This window comes from Falco biarmicus, chromosome 11 (genome assembly GCF_023638135.1).
Source record: "Falco biarmicus isolate bFalBia1 chromosome 11, bFalBia1.pri, whole genome shotgun sequence".
Lineage (NCBI taxonomy): Eukaryota > Metazoa > Chordata > Aves > Falconiformes > Falconidae > Falco > Falco biarmicus.
The window spans coordinates 11,864,025-11,878,211 of record NC_079298.1 but is presented as its reverse complement, the minus strand read 5'-3'; the positions used below and the strand labels follow the sequence as shown (position 1 = coordinate 11,878,211).

General features: G+C 47.2%; 1 protein-coding gene across 1 annotated transcript in view; it reads right to left on the bottom strand.

The window, feature by feature from the left end:
* TRABD2B (TraB domain containing 2B) overlaps nucleotides 1-13,312 on the bottom strand; it is a 296,100-nt gene extending 282,788 nt beyond the window's left edge. The window contains exons 1-2 of the mRNA XM_056356541.1: nucleotides 13,097-13,312; nucleotides 12,041-12,601 (exon numbers count right to left, since the gene is read on the bottom strand). Of these exons, the coding sequence (XP_056212516.1) occupies nucleotides 12,041-12,601; nucleotides 13,097-13,204 (669 nt within the window). The 5' untranslated portion in view covers nucleotides 13,205-13,312. The remainder of the gene's footprint in view (nucleotides 1-12,040; nucleotides 12,602-13,096) is intronic.
* Nucleotides 13,313-14,187: the final 875 nt, after the last annotated feature.

Below are 14,187 nucleotides of genomic sequence, written 5' to 3'. Positions count from 1 at the left end.
ATTCTCTTAATCAAGTACTTGGCTACACAAAACTTCCTTTCTATATAAAGCAATGGGAAAGACACCTTGCCCAATTTTGAGGACCACAGAGTACAGTTCTGGGTTCCAGATTCAAGCACTGCATACTTGTTTAATTTGTTTTAATGGGAACTACACAGAGCTTTTTACTCCAGAGAACGGAAGAATGGGTGCCAAGTTTCTTGGGATTCTCCCATTTTCAAAGCTATACTCTCAGCTCTGAGCAATCTCAGCAAAACACACCCCTTCCTTCCCTGACTGATAGAGATGAGGGATTACTAGATGTGATAGTTGCTGAGCTTGTTATTCTCTTAAAAAATTTAAGAAGGCTCTGATACTTTGGTGTGTTGGAAGAACAGGAAAATGCATGTGACCACCCAATCCAACAGTAAACAGTAAATAAACACTGGTTGTCCCTACTGTATAACAGGGATCAATCTTTTCAGACTTAAACTTCCCAGAGGAAAATTTTATCTGGCTGACTCTTCCTTTTTAATTAGTCATTCTGACTAATTCTTGCAGAAAATGCATGACAGCTTAGTGGCTTTGTTTCAAACTGTGGTCCCTTGCATGATGCTACATTCAGCTGTACTCCCTGCTCTGTGTGTGTTTTACTACCCTTAATATACCAGACTCATTAGGAGTGCCAGGCCTTGAAACCTTGTCAGTAGCATGCCAAACATCCACAGGAAAGAGAGTGGAATCCCTTCCCCTATTTTTGTTTTGCTACCTCCCGCTCCTCCGCTTTAGAGCTAACCCTTGGGGTTATTTATATTGCATGACCTTGAGATAAATGGCATTTGGCAGGCTGCCGGATGACTTTGTGTTTCAAATCAAACGTTCTCATTTTCTCCCACTAACAATGGAAATAATCCCTGAATGCCTTTTTGGGGGTATTTCTTCTCATCTCGCTGCCTGCCGTGGAGTTCTTTGGTAACTGCGTCAGGGCTGGTGAACTTTAGCTTGACTTTCTTGTTAGATGCAAGTACCAAGTGGTGTCTGTGGTTTTCTTCTGTGGTTTGGTGTGTGTGTGTGTTTTCTCTTTGTCCCAGAGCGTCTGCAACGCTGGTATTAGAGCTACAATTGTTCTATATAAAGCAAAGATCCCTTGAATGATCTGCCAAAGGCTTTATCTCTGAACAATCTCTGTCTGTACTTGCTTTGCCGTTAACCAGTTTTGACTCCACTCCGTAATGGCTGGAGTTGCTTTGCCTTAACTGATATATATCAAAGAGAACTGCTAAAATTAACTACTCATGAACTGTGTCCAGGATGTTAGATTAACTCATCTAGAATCCTTCAGAGAACAAGCTGATTTACGATGTGTTATGACATTGTTACTTGATGTGTTGCACAACAACTCAATTTTAAAAAATGAAGAGTGCTCCATTAATAAGAGATAAATCTTTCCAGTGTAATTCAAATGAATCTGCAACAGCTTTAGAGAAAGCATGATAAGGGATCTTGTGTGGGTTTTGGTGATTGTGTTTTGCATTCCTACGGATATCTTCCACTAGGATCTCTTTGTCAGTAATGACAAAATCCATCCAAAATATGCCAAAATGTGACACCTTCTGGGAAATTATAGCTCTCTGTACTTCACAAAAGGGTATTACTACAATTGATTCTCCACAACTAATACTTTCACATTTTAGAATGTACACCAAGTGTACAAACTATGGTTTTTTTCAACTTCAGAGCCATAATTTGCTTAAGTCTCTACATGGTACATCCCTGACAAGCTTTTGTAGTCATAGTTAACACACAGCAAGTGCTCAAAGCAGCCAGTTTCCTCCTCAGAAAAAAACCCCACACCTTTATACATTAAGATATAAATAGAGTATTTCTTTAAAGCAAGCACTATTCCATTACTGGAACATGAACCAGTGTAAATGCTGACCTTAAATTATGAAGTTTCTAGAGCGTGTTCCAGACGGCTACATGCTAAAGGCTCAGGTCTCTCTGGATAACCAGTTTCAACAAAAATGCCTTTGAAAATGAGCTTGAATTGTATACTGTACAGTATGTCTCATTTCACAGCCAAGGCACTTGAGTTAATAAAGAAAATCCTCCCTGGCCTCACACAATTAGCTGGGTAAAAGGCCAGTCAATGCAAGTCTGCATACAGTGACAAGCCAATCCATAAAGTCGAATGGTGTTTTGTGCCTGCGAACGCCTTCTGCCTTGACCCTCTGAACCTCACCTCATCACCAAAGGACCTGATTGTTTCAGGGTGGTATGACCTGCTATCATGGTCTGATGCTCACACCAGGGAGAAAATACCCCCCTGGTATTCTGCAAGTGGGAAGGGAAATACTGAAGGATCTGAACTTCAGTTTGCTTGTAACTGTCTACCAATAGAGCATCCCAGCTGTTTGAAGGCCACGCCATATTAGAATTGTTTTGGTCATATCCTGGTACTAAAAACTTCACTTTGTTCAATTCTATACCTTAATGAGTTATCTTCTTCAGCCAGCAAATAATAAGCTTTTTTGAGAATGTTCTCAAAATGTTTTCATGCATTAATCAGAATGTTTTCATGCATTAATCAGGAAAGAAAGTCATGAAAAAGAAGGGCTTGCTGTGTAGTTAACTCTTATAAACACAGTCCTTTAGCATACTTGCATCTCTCTTGCTCCTGTGATATCCCAAAAATAATTACTTTAACTTGAAAGAAAACTACAAGTTAGCATCCCAGTTGGCTCCCAGTATGTCACGACCAGCTCTTCGGATGGTGTAAGGCTTAGCTCCTTCACAACTAATAGTGCTATGATAATTCTACCAGTGTTTTAGAATCAATGGGACACACCAGGACATGTCCCATCACACTTCACTGCTGGAGTAACATTAATCTCCATGATCATTCGTAAAACTGTAAATCAATCACATGCCAGAAATACAAACTCCTTCAAAAAGTTGGGCATGTTTCTCAAATCACCCTTTTGCCCTCTCCCCCTCTGCTGACTCTGCAAACTCCAATACTGTGATCATTTTGTCTCACATTTAAATAAATATTCCCCATCACTATTATGTTGTCACCTGTAATAGGAAAAGTCTGCAAGAAATCAAAGGAAAGCAAAATTTGTGCAGTGGCAGAAAGTGTACAGAGAATAATCAGTCTTCATTGTGATTGTTAACAAAAGTAAGGGAGCCTAATGGAGACCTTGGATTTAATACGGTCTCTAAAATATTGAGGGGATACTTTCAAGACATAGAATCTTCTACTTTAAAGAAATATTTTCCCTGTGTTCCTTTTAAGTTGACGTTTATTAAAATGGAAAGAGGTTTGAAAAGAACTTGTGGATTTGTTTCCTTTTTCTCATTCCTTGGCTCACGAAAGGAGCCTGACAAATACTGCTCTGCTCTGTGAAGGCAGTTTCTTCTCTGTTTTATGTACTGGGGATATCTGTGTCTCCAACAGGTGCCCCAATACGAGAGTTAGCGTAGAAGAAGCAAGTTTGATGCAATCGGGGGAAAACATAAAGCATTTAGTGTTATTCCTTTGATTGCACTGTTACAGCTAACACGTTGGACATGACTGAATTGCTAGCTGTCCTCCATGCCCATCTCAATGATCTCTGTGATTTTGCAGGGACACCCAAGCATGAAAAAACCTCTGGACTGGAATTAATTTGAAAGGTTTTGTAACTTCCACGTTAACTGAGCCTAGGAAAAGGAGAAATCAGAACGCTTTCTTTTTCTTTTTTTACAACCCTGTATTTATTTGCCAACAGGAGTTTCTGGGAATGGTTCAATATTATCCCTGGTTTCAAGGGACACTCTGGAATGAGTACAACACATAGGATTTGATTCATACCAATACTCTTTCACATCTAACATTGCTATCCACTGGCATGGGCTACAATCCTCATTTTGAAGAAGTCAGTAATAAAACTCCCTTTTGACATCTGCAAGACTCTTCAACCCTCAATGCTGTTGCAGTGCTTGGACAGAGGTGATCAGCAGTGGTCCGCTGATAATAAATCTAATTACGGTATTTCAGGGACGATGATTTCTTCAGGCATAACTGGCCTATGGGAGTCTATGTATGATGAGAAATGGGGTGTCTAGGCCTATGTTAAATGACCCTCAGAGTGGAAAATCTAGGGTCTTTGATCTCATTCAAACTAAAAATACTTTTGCTAATGAGCCTCCTCCAGTCATAAAACATCCATCCCAAAATGCTGAACACATGGTTTTAATTCACAGTTTTTAGCAACTTTCATTTATATTGTGCTAGAAGTCCTGAAATGACTTGCAGCAGAAGCTCTAAAACTTGGAAACCCAAATGGTAAAGACTGCTGTTGGAATAACTTGTGATAAAAGCAGCAGTTATCTGTGCTAATTCCTGCCTGAGCTTCCACACAGGTGTTAACCATGTCATTTCTAATTCTCTGTGCATTTACATGACAGCTAGATCCAATAAACAATTAACAATAACACAAGGCAGCTGTATTGTTCTCTTGAATACCCCAAAAAGCAAATCCATGGAGATGGATGAGGTACCATAACTCCTAGTTGTTGTGATGGACATAACCAGTCACGCATTTTAGTTGCACGTCTGTTCCCACTCTGCAGAGAGTTGTCCCAGTTTCGACTGAGGTAAGAGTTAATTTTCTTCCTAGTAGCTGGTACGGTGCTGTGTTTTGGATTTAGTAGGAGAATAATGTTGATAACACAGTGATGGTTTAGTTGTTGCTAAGTAGCGCTTACTCTAAGTCAAGAACTTTTCAGTTTGCCACGCTCTGCCAGTGAGCAGGTGCACAAGAAATTGGGAGGAGACACAGCCAGGACAGCTGACCCGAAGTAGCCAAAGGGATATCCCATACCATAGAACGTCACGCTGAGTACATAAACGGGGGGGAGTTGGCCGGGAGAGCCCGACCACTGCTCGGGGACTGCCTGGGCATCAGTCAGTGGGTGGTGAGCAATTGTATTGCACACTACTTATTTTTCTTTGGATTTATTCTTCTCTTCTTCCTTTTCATTAGTATGACTATTATATTATTTTGCTTTATTTCAATTATTAAACTGTTCTTATCTCAGAGCATGGCTTTTACCTTTTCCCAATTCTCCTCGCCATCCCACTGGGGTAGGGAGAGAGCGGGCAGGGGGAGGGAGCAACTGGCTACGTAGTACTTAGTTGCTGGCTGGGGTTAAACCATTACAGAGTATAGCCTTGTTCCAATTCCAGTCCAAGAACTGAGATGTTAAGTTCAAACACTGATATCTGCAGTTTTAAGCTCTACAGGCACCAGTTTAACTTCTGGTGTCTCAAGCAAGCTGGAAACCGTAATGCTTTATGGGTTACAGAAAGAGTATTAAATTCACAAATTGTTGCAATGTTCAGAAAAATGCCTTAGTGACTGCAATCTATAAATAATTCAATAGGTTCAGAAAGATACTGAGGTTTTGTGATCAACCCACAGTGATTTCTGTGGATTTTAAGTCTAGTAATATCTAGGACCTGAATTGCTTGTCAGCTTGAAAGAGGGATTTGGGAAAGTGTGTGGACACGAGGCAGATACATTACCCTGCAAATCAGGACTCTTCTAACACTGACTCTTGAAACTTAAAAATACTAAGTTCGCAAAACACTGGCCATTGCTGAAAAACTCCATTTTTGTGCTATCCTAAACACTGTGGTCTGAGGAAGTCATTTTACAGTCCCTCATCCAAGTGTGCAGGGAACCCCTCTAACAGGACCAAAAGATGAAAGAAATCACAACAATCTCACGTGGCTCAAGCAGTAACTCTGTGATTTCTTCTGCCTTTTACCTGCCTCATCAACTCCTAATGACAGGTAAGAGATTAATAAGGGTTTGCAGTGTAAAGCCTAGCACAGGGGAAACCTGTTATTTTACAGTATGTCCCTCTGAAGTTCCCAAATAGGGTTTGCCAGGAGCCCTGCCACCAATCTCCATCTCCGCAGGAGTGCAAGGTGAATGAGTGCCCTTGCTTAAGATCATTCCTGGCCTTTTCAGTACAGGAACCTCTGACTAGCCTGAATGATGTGGGCTGGCTTTATAATGTGGATTGCTACTCACTAGGGAGCTGAGGGGAGGCTGTTAAAGACTTTCTGAGGACTGTAGGTTGCACTATACTTGAAGTTGAGGTTTTTAAGGTCAATGGTTCGTTCTGTTTATAAGCAAAGCACTCTGGGCCCGGGGCAGGATCCTGACTGCTGTTGCAACAGCACCAGAAACTGACAGCAGACAACAGAGAGAAAATAATCGCTGTGGAAGTATTATTTACTAATGGGGTGGCAGGGTGGATTTTGCACTTACTAGGTGAGCAGCTCAGAGGTGACAAACTGCTCCAAGGGAGATCTCACAGGGATTTGAAAGCAGCATTAGTGCCTAAGTACAGGGATGAATTTGGATCATCTGCCCCTCTTCTGATCCCCTTCCCCAGAGTCAGGGAGTGGATCTGCTCCGAGCAAAGTGCGTGCCTGGGTGCTCCCCATGCCTCTCGTGCCACAGCAGTACCAGGGCTCCCTGCCACCAGGACCAGGCATCGGCCAGAGCCAAAGAGACCACACTCCGACCTCAACTCACCTCTTACCATGCACACAGGGAAAAATGGTACAGTGTTCGGCTGCCTCAAATACACTAGGGACTCCTTAAGTGCCAGGCTTACCTGCCAGTTTTCTGGGGATCTGTTCCTTTCAAAGCCCACCTTATCAAGATGCAATTCCTGCCTAAACCCGATCACAAGCAGCACCCATAATTTTGCAAACAAATCAACCATCAGAATCCTCTTCAGATCTGCTCATGGGAGGCAGGTACACCTGTCCTGGGCTCAGATCTTACAAAGGGAAGTGTGAAAGATCAGAGGGAAAGGAAGGGCTCATATCTAACCTGTTCTACAAACACTTCTTGCAGTTATATACACAATAAATACAATAGATGAATTGCCAGCTGCCCCTCAAGCCATCATTAACTGACCGACTTTTTTCTTAATAGGCATCAAATGCCAGGGTGGGCCTTTCAAGGGGGCTGTGGTGAAGAAGCACACAGTAACTGGCTGTAAAAAGCAACACGTACAGTTACAGCTATAAAACGTCAGCTGCTGATCCTTTCAGGTGTTACTGTGACTACTGTAGTTTTAATACCTGCATAGTTTCACCCTCAACAGTTCCCCTGGTAAAGATGTAAAGCCACTCCACTAGTATTCAAAAGGAGTTTAAATGGAAAGATTTCTGTTTCTGCTGTATGAATTTCTACCCCAAGGTTAACTTTAATAGGGGAAATTTTTACCCGGGGGGGGTGTGGGGGAGTGAAGGGCGCAACAGTTCAATTCAATTCAAGTGAGCAAGCTGAGAAGTACATACACTATGCATAATCAAACCTTTTAACAGCATTTCTTTCAACAATATTCAGCAATCAAAACAGATGATACTAAGCTATTTTTGATGACTCTTGCCCTTTTCACAAAGACTAAAATTTTTTAAAAGCAAAAAGGTGCTACTTCTGTTAGGCAAAAAGCACTTTTCTTAAAAAAAAAAGATTATTTAAAAAAAAAAATCAGTAATACCCCCTCAATAAACTACACAGACGGTCACAAAGTCAACTAGCTCTGAAACTGAGCCCTTTAATCCGGGTCAGAAAACTTTGAGCCTGGATCTCTCATTAGTATAAACTGGCAAATTTCCCTTGAAGTCAGTTGCAGTGGTCAGCTCTGAGAATCCCAGCTTTGCGATCACAGAAATGTTTCATTTTTACAGGGGACAGGGGAGATGGAGTAGCACATCCAGGCCACAGCCCCGTCTATATATTACTGCATCGTGCTGCTTTGCCACTGAAGGTCCAGCTTCAAGGCTGCAGATCTGTCAGCGACCAAACATGATGGACCACCCATTGGCCTTTTATTAACCAGCACTTGTTCCCCCCTCTAATCCCATCACTAGAGTAATCAAAGCTGCCATGTCCCAGGGTCTGATGGAACAGCAGGACCTGGGAAATGAAGGCTGATTTTGTTAACAAAGTCATTCCTGCCCCTTGAATGCTGTCTCATTGGTAGAAAGCATGGAGACGAGGTTTATTTGTGCAGAGAATGAGGCGGCAAAGAAATGAAAGGGGAAGAATGGTGAAGTGTGAAGTTTAATCTGGCACGGTCTAAAGTTTCTTTCTTTGAGGCCGTCTCTGATCCAATCAACACCGGTTTGATATTTAACATCTCCCCCTGCAGTTGGAAATGATACAGGCTGGAGAAGACCGGAGTCAGGGCTTTGCAAGCCCTGAGCAGCAGAAGGAGAGAAAAGGGGCTGCCAGGGGCTCCCCTCCGGCCCCAGAGCTTCCCCCACCAACAGGCCGGGATGGGGTCAGGCCCTGACACAAAATTCCCCTCGGGAACCTTGGGATTCAGGGCATCTGGCGCGAGCCGAATGCACATCCTCCCTGAAGAGAGCAAGCTCTGGGCGGGATGAGAAAGGGATTTTATTTCTACCTTGGAGGAAGGGATATCAACACTGTCTCGGTCTGGGGACCCTGCTGAGCAACAGGATCAAACACAAGCGAGGGCGACCATCCGCCTCCCCAGGGCAGAGCGGTTTGGGTAGAGCAGCCAGACCCTCCCCTTGTTGACCCTAGGGGCGTTCGGTGGGGATGCGATGCTGCCCGCGGGCACCCACCCCGGGGCGAGCAGGGGGCCCAGCACAGCCCACGGCGAGCAGGGCGGACGCAGACAGACCCAGCACCTGTAGGAGTCACCGTCACCGTCCTTACTCCAGCGACAGCGTATGTCAGCCTGGGGAGAGCTTTCCACCACACGAGGGTCCCAAGGAGGAGGGAAAGCTGGACCCTCTCCCAAGCCGGCCCTCGGATGAGTCCTCAGGGCCTGGCGTAGCACCGGCCGCAGTGGCCCTGCCGGGACCCCAAGAAGAGGTGGCCCTGAACGCCGTCTGCCCCCACCAGCTCTCCTCAGTCCTGGCCCATTTGATTTTGCACTTTTCTGGCCACCTGTAAACGAACATCCGGGCTGTAAGACAGAAAAGCTGTGCGCTTCCTCCTCTTTGCACGCCTCCCAGCTCTCTGTCCTGCCCTCAGTGAAAACCCTGGCACTCGGTGTACCAAGCAGTGGTGAGATTTCAACCTGACCCAAAGCTGATCTGAACCACCCTGCTGCCAGGCTCCCCAGCCAGCCTTTTGCTGCCACTCAGACAACTTGCCACCAGCTGTACAACACCATACCCGAGGGCCCGGACTTTGTGCGACCAGCAGCTGCCGGAGTCCCAGGGCAGTGAGGATGCTCCCTCCAGCATCCAGGCAGCGGGACAGCAGGGTGACCGGCGCGGTGCCAGCCTGGGAAAGCAGCATGAAGCACTGAGCAGAGATTTCAGGGGGAGCAGAGCATCAAACTACAAAGTTTTGGGGTTTACAATAGAAAACAATGCGCCCTGCTCTACCTGCATGAGCTGGCTCTCCAGGAAGCGGCTAATTATATGAGCCACCTTAATCTTTTCATCCGGCTAAGACAATCAACATTTCAAAGCCACACACAGAACGTTTCAAAGATCGTTCCTGGTCAAAAATGCAAGTGTATCCGCTTTCTTTCAGAGCAGATCAAAACCAAGTACCACACCGGGACAACTCCTAGATTTCCTTCTCCTCATGGTATCAGATTAACAGATTTGGTGCATGTAGTCAGATTAAATATTTGCAGTAGCACAAAGCTGCCTTTGAGGGGAAGGAGTTTAAAAAAAAAAAAAAAGCTTTTTTTTTTTTCTTTTTTAATTTGCTTAGGGCAAAAATACTGGACTTTGGGGGACGTGGGAAACAAAAGCATTGACATGATTCAGCAAGGCACGGTTTTAAAACCTGGATTCTGAATGCAGAAATTATGTGCAGTATTCCTGTAACAGTAATGCTGAAAACAGGTAAAAACTGCTGATGCCCTTAGCAGATTTGGGATTGTAATTTATCACAGATGTTCTCATCAAACTATGCAAACACCTTACAAGGCAAAAGCTGCTCAATTTCTGATTTCCATTTGAGTGTGTTTTAATTACGTGTTGCTTAAAGAAGGCTCCAAGACCTGAAATTGGGAGGTGAAACCTGGCCATAGTAATCCACTCCACTAAATTAGCACAGCAATACATGGAGCAGTGGGACTGCCAGACGGTGTGATAACATTACAAATTACTATTGTTAAACAACTAGCCAGGTGTCAGGATGCATGAAATCTAGAGGAAGCAAGAAAATAAATATCTGGTTTGTTTTGTTTAATTTTGTCTCATGTTGTTCTGGTGGCCTTGTTCCCAGAACAAGCTTCAATCTAGGAAAAATCCTCCTGAACACTGATCTGTTTTCAGCAGCAATGTCAATTCTCTGTAATAATTAAAATGTAATGTTATTTTTTTAATCAGCACAAACGTTTTGCATAAATGATTGTCCTTTACTTGCCAATAGCAGTAATATCTTTGCTGTTCTTTTTTAGATTACTATTGTAGGAAAACAAAGGGGAAATGTTTGTTTCTATTTAAAATTTAGAGAATGAGAGAAAAACAGTTATGGTAAGAGCAGCAGTGAATTTTGTACTCTGTCCCTCTTCCTCTCTCTGTTGCTTGCTTGCTCTCTCTAAAAAAGAAAAAAATGTAACATGATTCACATTTAAAAAGCTTCCAAGTGGTACATTTTTAACCAAGTACGCTTGATTCTAACTGCCATTTTTGACCTAATACAACCAAATGCTATTGGATGTCTGGAATGGTTAATTATTTTTACCTTACATTAAAGGAGATCAACAGAGAGGATAGGCACTTAAACCTTTCAAACAGAAGAGGGTAAAACAAATTCCTTGATTTGCAGGTGTGTTAATTAATGCAAAGGTCCTGAGGGGCATTCTTTTAATTACTTTTGTTGATAAACATGAAAATCCCTCCAAAAGCGTACCCAGTCAGTCTTCTCCTCTGAAGGCTGTATGCAAAGTTAAGACTTCTAGTTGAACTGTTGGATGAACCAAATGTTAGCGAAAGCAAGACTTTTTCCCCTCAAAACAGTTCCCACAAGACTTCATGGGAGAAGGGGGTGCAGGCACTCTAAGGACATTTTAATCACCAAAGATCAGTCCTTTAATCCTTATTCCCACATCACCAAGGTTTTTTTTTTCTCAAAGTAGGACAGTAAGATAAGGCTGGAAACAGGCTGATCCAAAACTAATGACAAAAAGCAGGTTAAAAACGAAATATCATAGCAGTAACTGACACCATCTTAAATTTCCCCTGGATTATTTGTTTTCTTCCACACACATTCATTTCCTGAATTTCTAGTAAATCTGATTTCATATAAACAGTTTCACAAAGCAAAGTCAATAGCTGTGACTGTGTTCCCGATTAATCCACTGAAATGAAATAGATCGTATGGCTTACTATTTGGTTGTTTAAAGCTAAATCCACCGAAAGAATTCTGGAGTCCGGTTACACCAATAACTTTTGTTTCTTTATCTACATCCTCTTCTTTTTGCTGAACTTTACCTGTTCTAAAATTAAGAAAATCCATGCAGATTGCACACTTAATTTCGCCCAGTACAGGAGGGCAATGTAAGCCAGTTTGTTTTGACCTGGAGCGACTACTAAAAAGACAGCCGACAGTTTGCACATACTTATATCTATTTGAACAATGTCAAAAAATTTCTTTTTTCATCGTTCATGCTTCGTCCTCCTCCTGACAAGTACCACAGAGCTGCTTTACTTAAAAACAAACAAACAAAAAAACCCACTTTTCAACCAGCTCCAGGACAGGACAGGAGGTGTGGAAGTTTCCCTCACAAGTGGCAAGCCAGCAGACACACACATTCACACCCCGGACATTTGCCTCTCAAATAAATAATCCACATGATAACCACGCAGCCCTCGCTGCACAGGTGGCAGGTTTTTCGTGGGCTGCCCAGCCTGGCGCAATGGGGAATGGGCAGCCCACCCCACTGCAACAGGCTTGGGGTTCACCCGCATAAACCCACCAAAAGGCAAGGAGAACAGCCCCCACCTCCTGGCACAAGCCGCGAGGCCCAGAGGCCTCCTTACCTGGGAGAAGTTGAGCCCGTTCAGCGGGTGACACTGCTCCTCCACCCTTTCCACCGCGCCCGTCGTCTTCTTCATCCTCTCGGCCTCCTGGGCGAGGTAGAGATCGAGCACCGGCACCCCTCTGGAGCGGATGTCCGTCTCCGTCAGGGAGTTCACCATGAGCATCACCCAAACGGGCCTCTTGCGCTCCCAGTTGCCGGCGATGGCGTTGAAGAGGTAGTCAGCGTAGAGCCCTTTGCCGCGCTGGTCCGGGGTCATCCAGTGGGGCAGCATCAGCTTGATGTAGTCCAGGTGGCGCTTGAGGCGGCGGTAGAGCTCGCGGGGCAGCACGTCCTGCAGGTTCTCCCCGTGGGGCAGCATCTGGCAGCTGGCCAGCCCCGAGATGGTGTAGGGGTCCGTGAGGTCCAGCTCGAAGTAGACGCTGGAGCTGGCGTGGAAGGCGGCCTTGGAGTTGTTGGGGATGAAGTCCCACACGCGCGTGTAGGGCACGTGGATGGTGCCGAAGAGATAGGCGGGGGGGTCGCGGCGGATGGTCCAGAGGAAGGAGTTGAGCTCGCCTTGCTGCGGGGAGGATGGCGGGGGGCTGGTCAGCGGCGGGGGGGCAGCGGGGCAGCAGGCAGCCCGCGGTGGCAATGCCACCCTCGGGGGTGCCCGCGGGGAGGCAGGGGCCGGGGGCCCCGCTCCCCCGTGTCCCGCATAGGGGCTCGGAGCGCGCACGGCCCGCGGGCGCGGTGAGGCCCGCAGCGGCACCGGCCCGCCGCGACCCCCCGCTCCCCCCCCCCCCCGCTCCCCCGCCCGGCCGCCGCATCCCCCCGCGCCGGGCCGAGGGGCCCCTCCCGCCGGCAGCACCGACCCCTCGCGGGGCACGCGCGGGTTCGCGCCACACCTGCGGGGCCACGCGCCTGGGCCGCGAGCACACGCGCGGGAGGGGGGGTCCCTCCCCACGCGCCCCCCGCCCCCCCATCCCGCCCGCGCCCCGGCGGCTCCCGCGGAGCGCCGCGACCGGCCGCGCATCCCCAGCGGCCGCGCCCCCCGGCCCGGCCCGGCCCGGCTCACCGAGCGGGGCAGGTCGCACTGCCCCGTGTCCATCGGCTCCCGCCGGGCCGCGGCGTCGGGCAGGAACCCCCCGAAGACGAAGCAGATCAGCGTCAGGTTGAGTTGCATCCCGCTTCCTCTCGCTCTCCTCTCTCTCCTTCCCAGATGAGCCTTTTTGGATTTCTAGGATCTTTTTTTTTTTTTTCCCTCCCCCTCCTCCTGCTCTTCCCCCTTTTTTTTTTTTTCTGGGGCTTTTTTTTTTTTTTTTTTTATTCAAACAAACTTTGCCAGTCCCATCTGCATCTGACAAGTGCAGGGGGAAGGACTGGACGCCCCCTCCCTCCCATGCTCTCCCCCCCTCCCGCCCTTTCCCACCCCCACCCCCTCTGGCTCCGAGCTTGTCAGAGGCGCTGGATGCTTTGGGGAGGACGGTTCTCATCGCCAGACTCCGCCATGCTTTGATTTCGCAGACCGGAGAAGCTCCCTTCCCGCCCCGCCGGTCCGGGAGGAGGTTGGGGCGGGGAGGGGGGGGGAATTGCCAGAAAAGAAAAAAGTAAAAAAAAAAAAAAAAAAAAAAAATTTTTTTTCCTTTTTTTTTTTTTTTTTAAATTCTGCGGCCAGGAGGGACTCCCGCGGCGCCCCGGAGAGGCGGGCGCTGCTCCGCGGGGGAGGCGCACACCGCACCGGGGAGGCCAAAGTCGCGCTGCGGCGGAAAGTTTCGCGCAGCCGCCCCGGCCCGCCCGCGCCTCCCGCGCGCGCCCCCCGCCGCCGCCGCGAGGGGGCGATCGCGCCCCAGCGCAGCCGCGCGACCTCGGCGGCTGAGGGGCGGTGGCGTTCGCGCTCCCGTTCCCGTTCCCGCCTCGGCTGCCGCCCCTCCGCCGCGGCGGCACCTGTGCGGCCCCTCCCTCGCGGTAAACGCTAAAAGCAGAAAAACGAAAAGTTTCGACGTTCAAAAAAATGTGCCAGAATCGCTCAGACGGGGCCTGTCGCGGGAAGGAGCGGCGACCGCCGGCTCCTGAGGGGACGCCCCGAGGCGCCCCGCCTCAGCCCGCCGCCGGCTCCCCGGCGTGAGGTGATCCGCCCTCCGCCGGCGCCGCCTGCCCCCGGCCCCT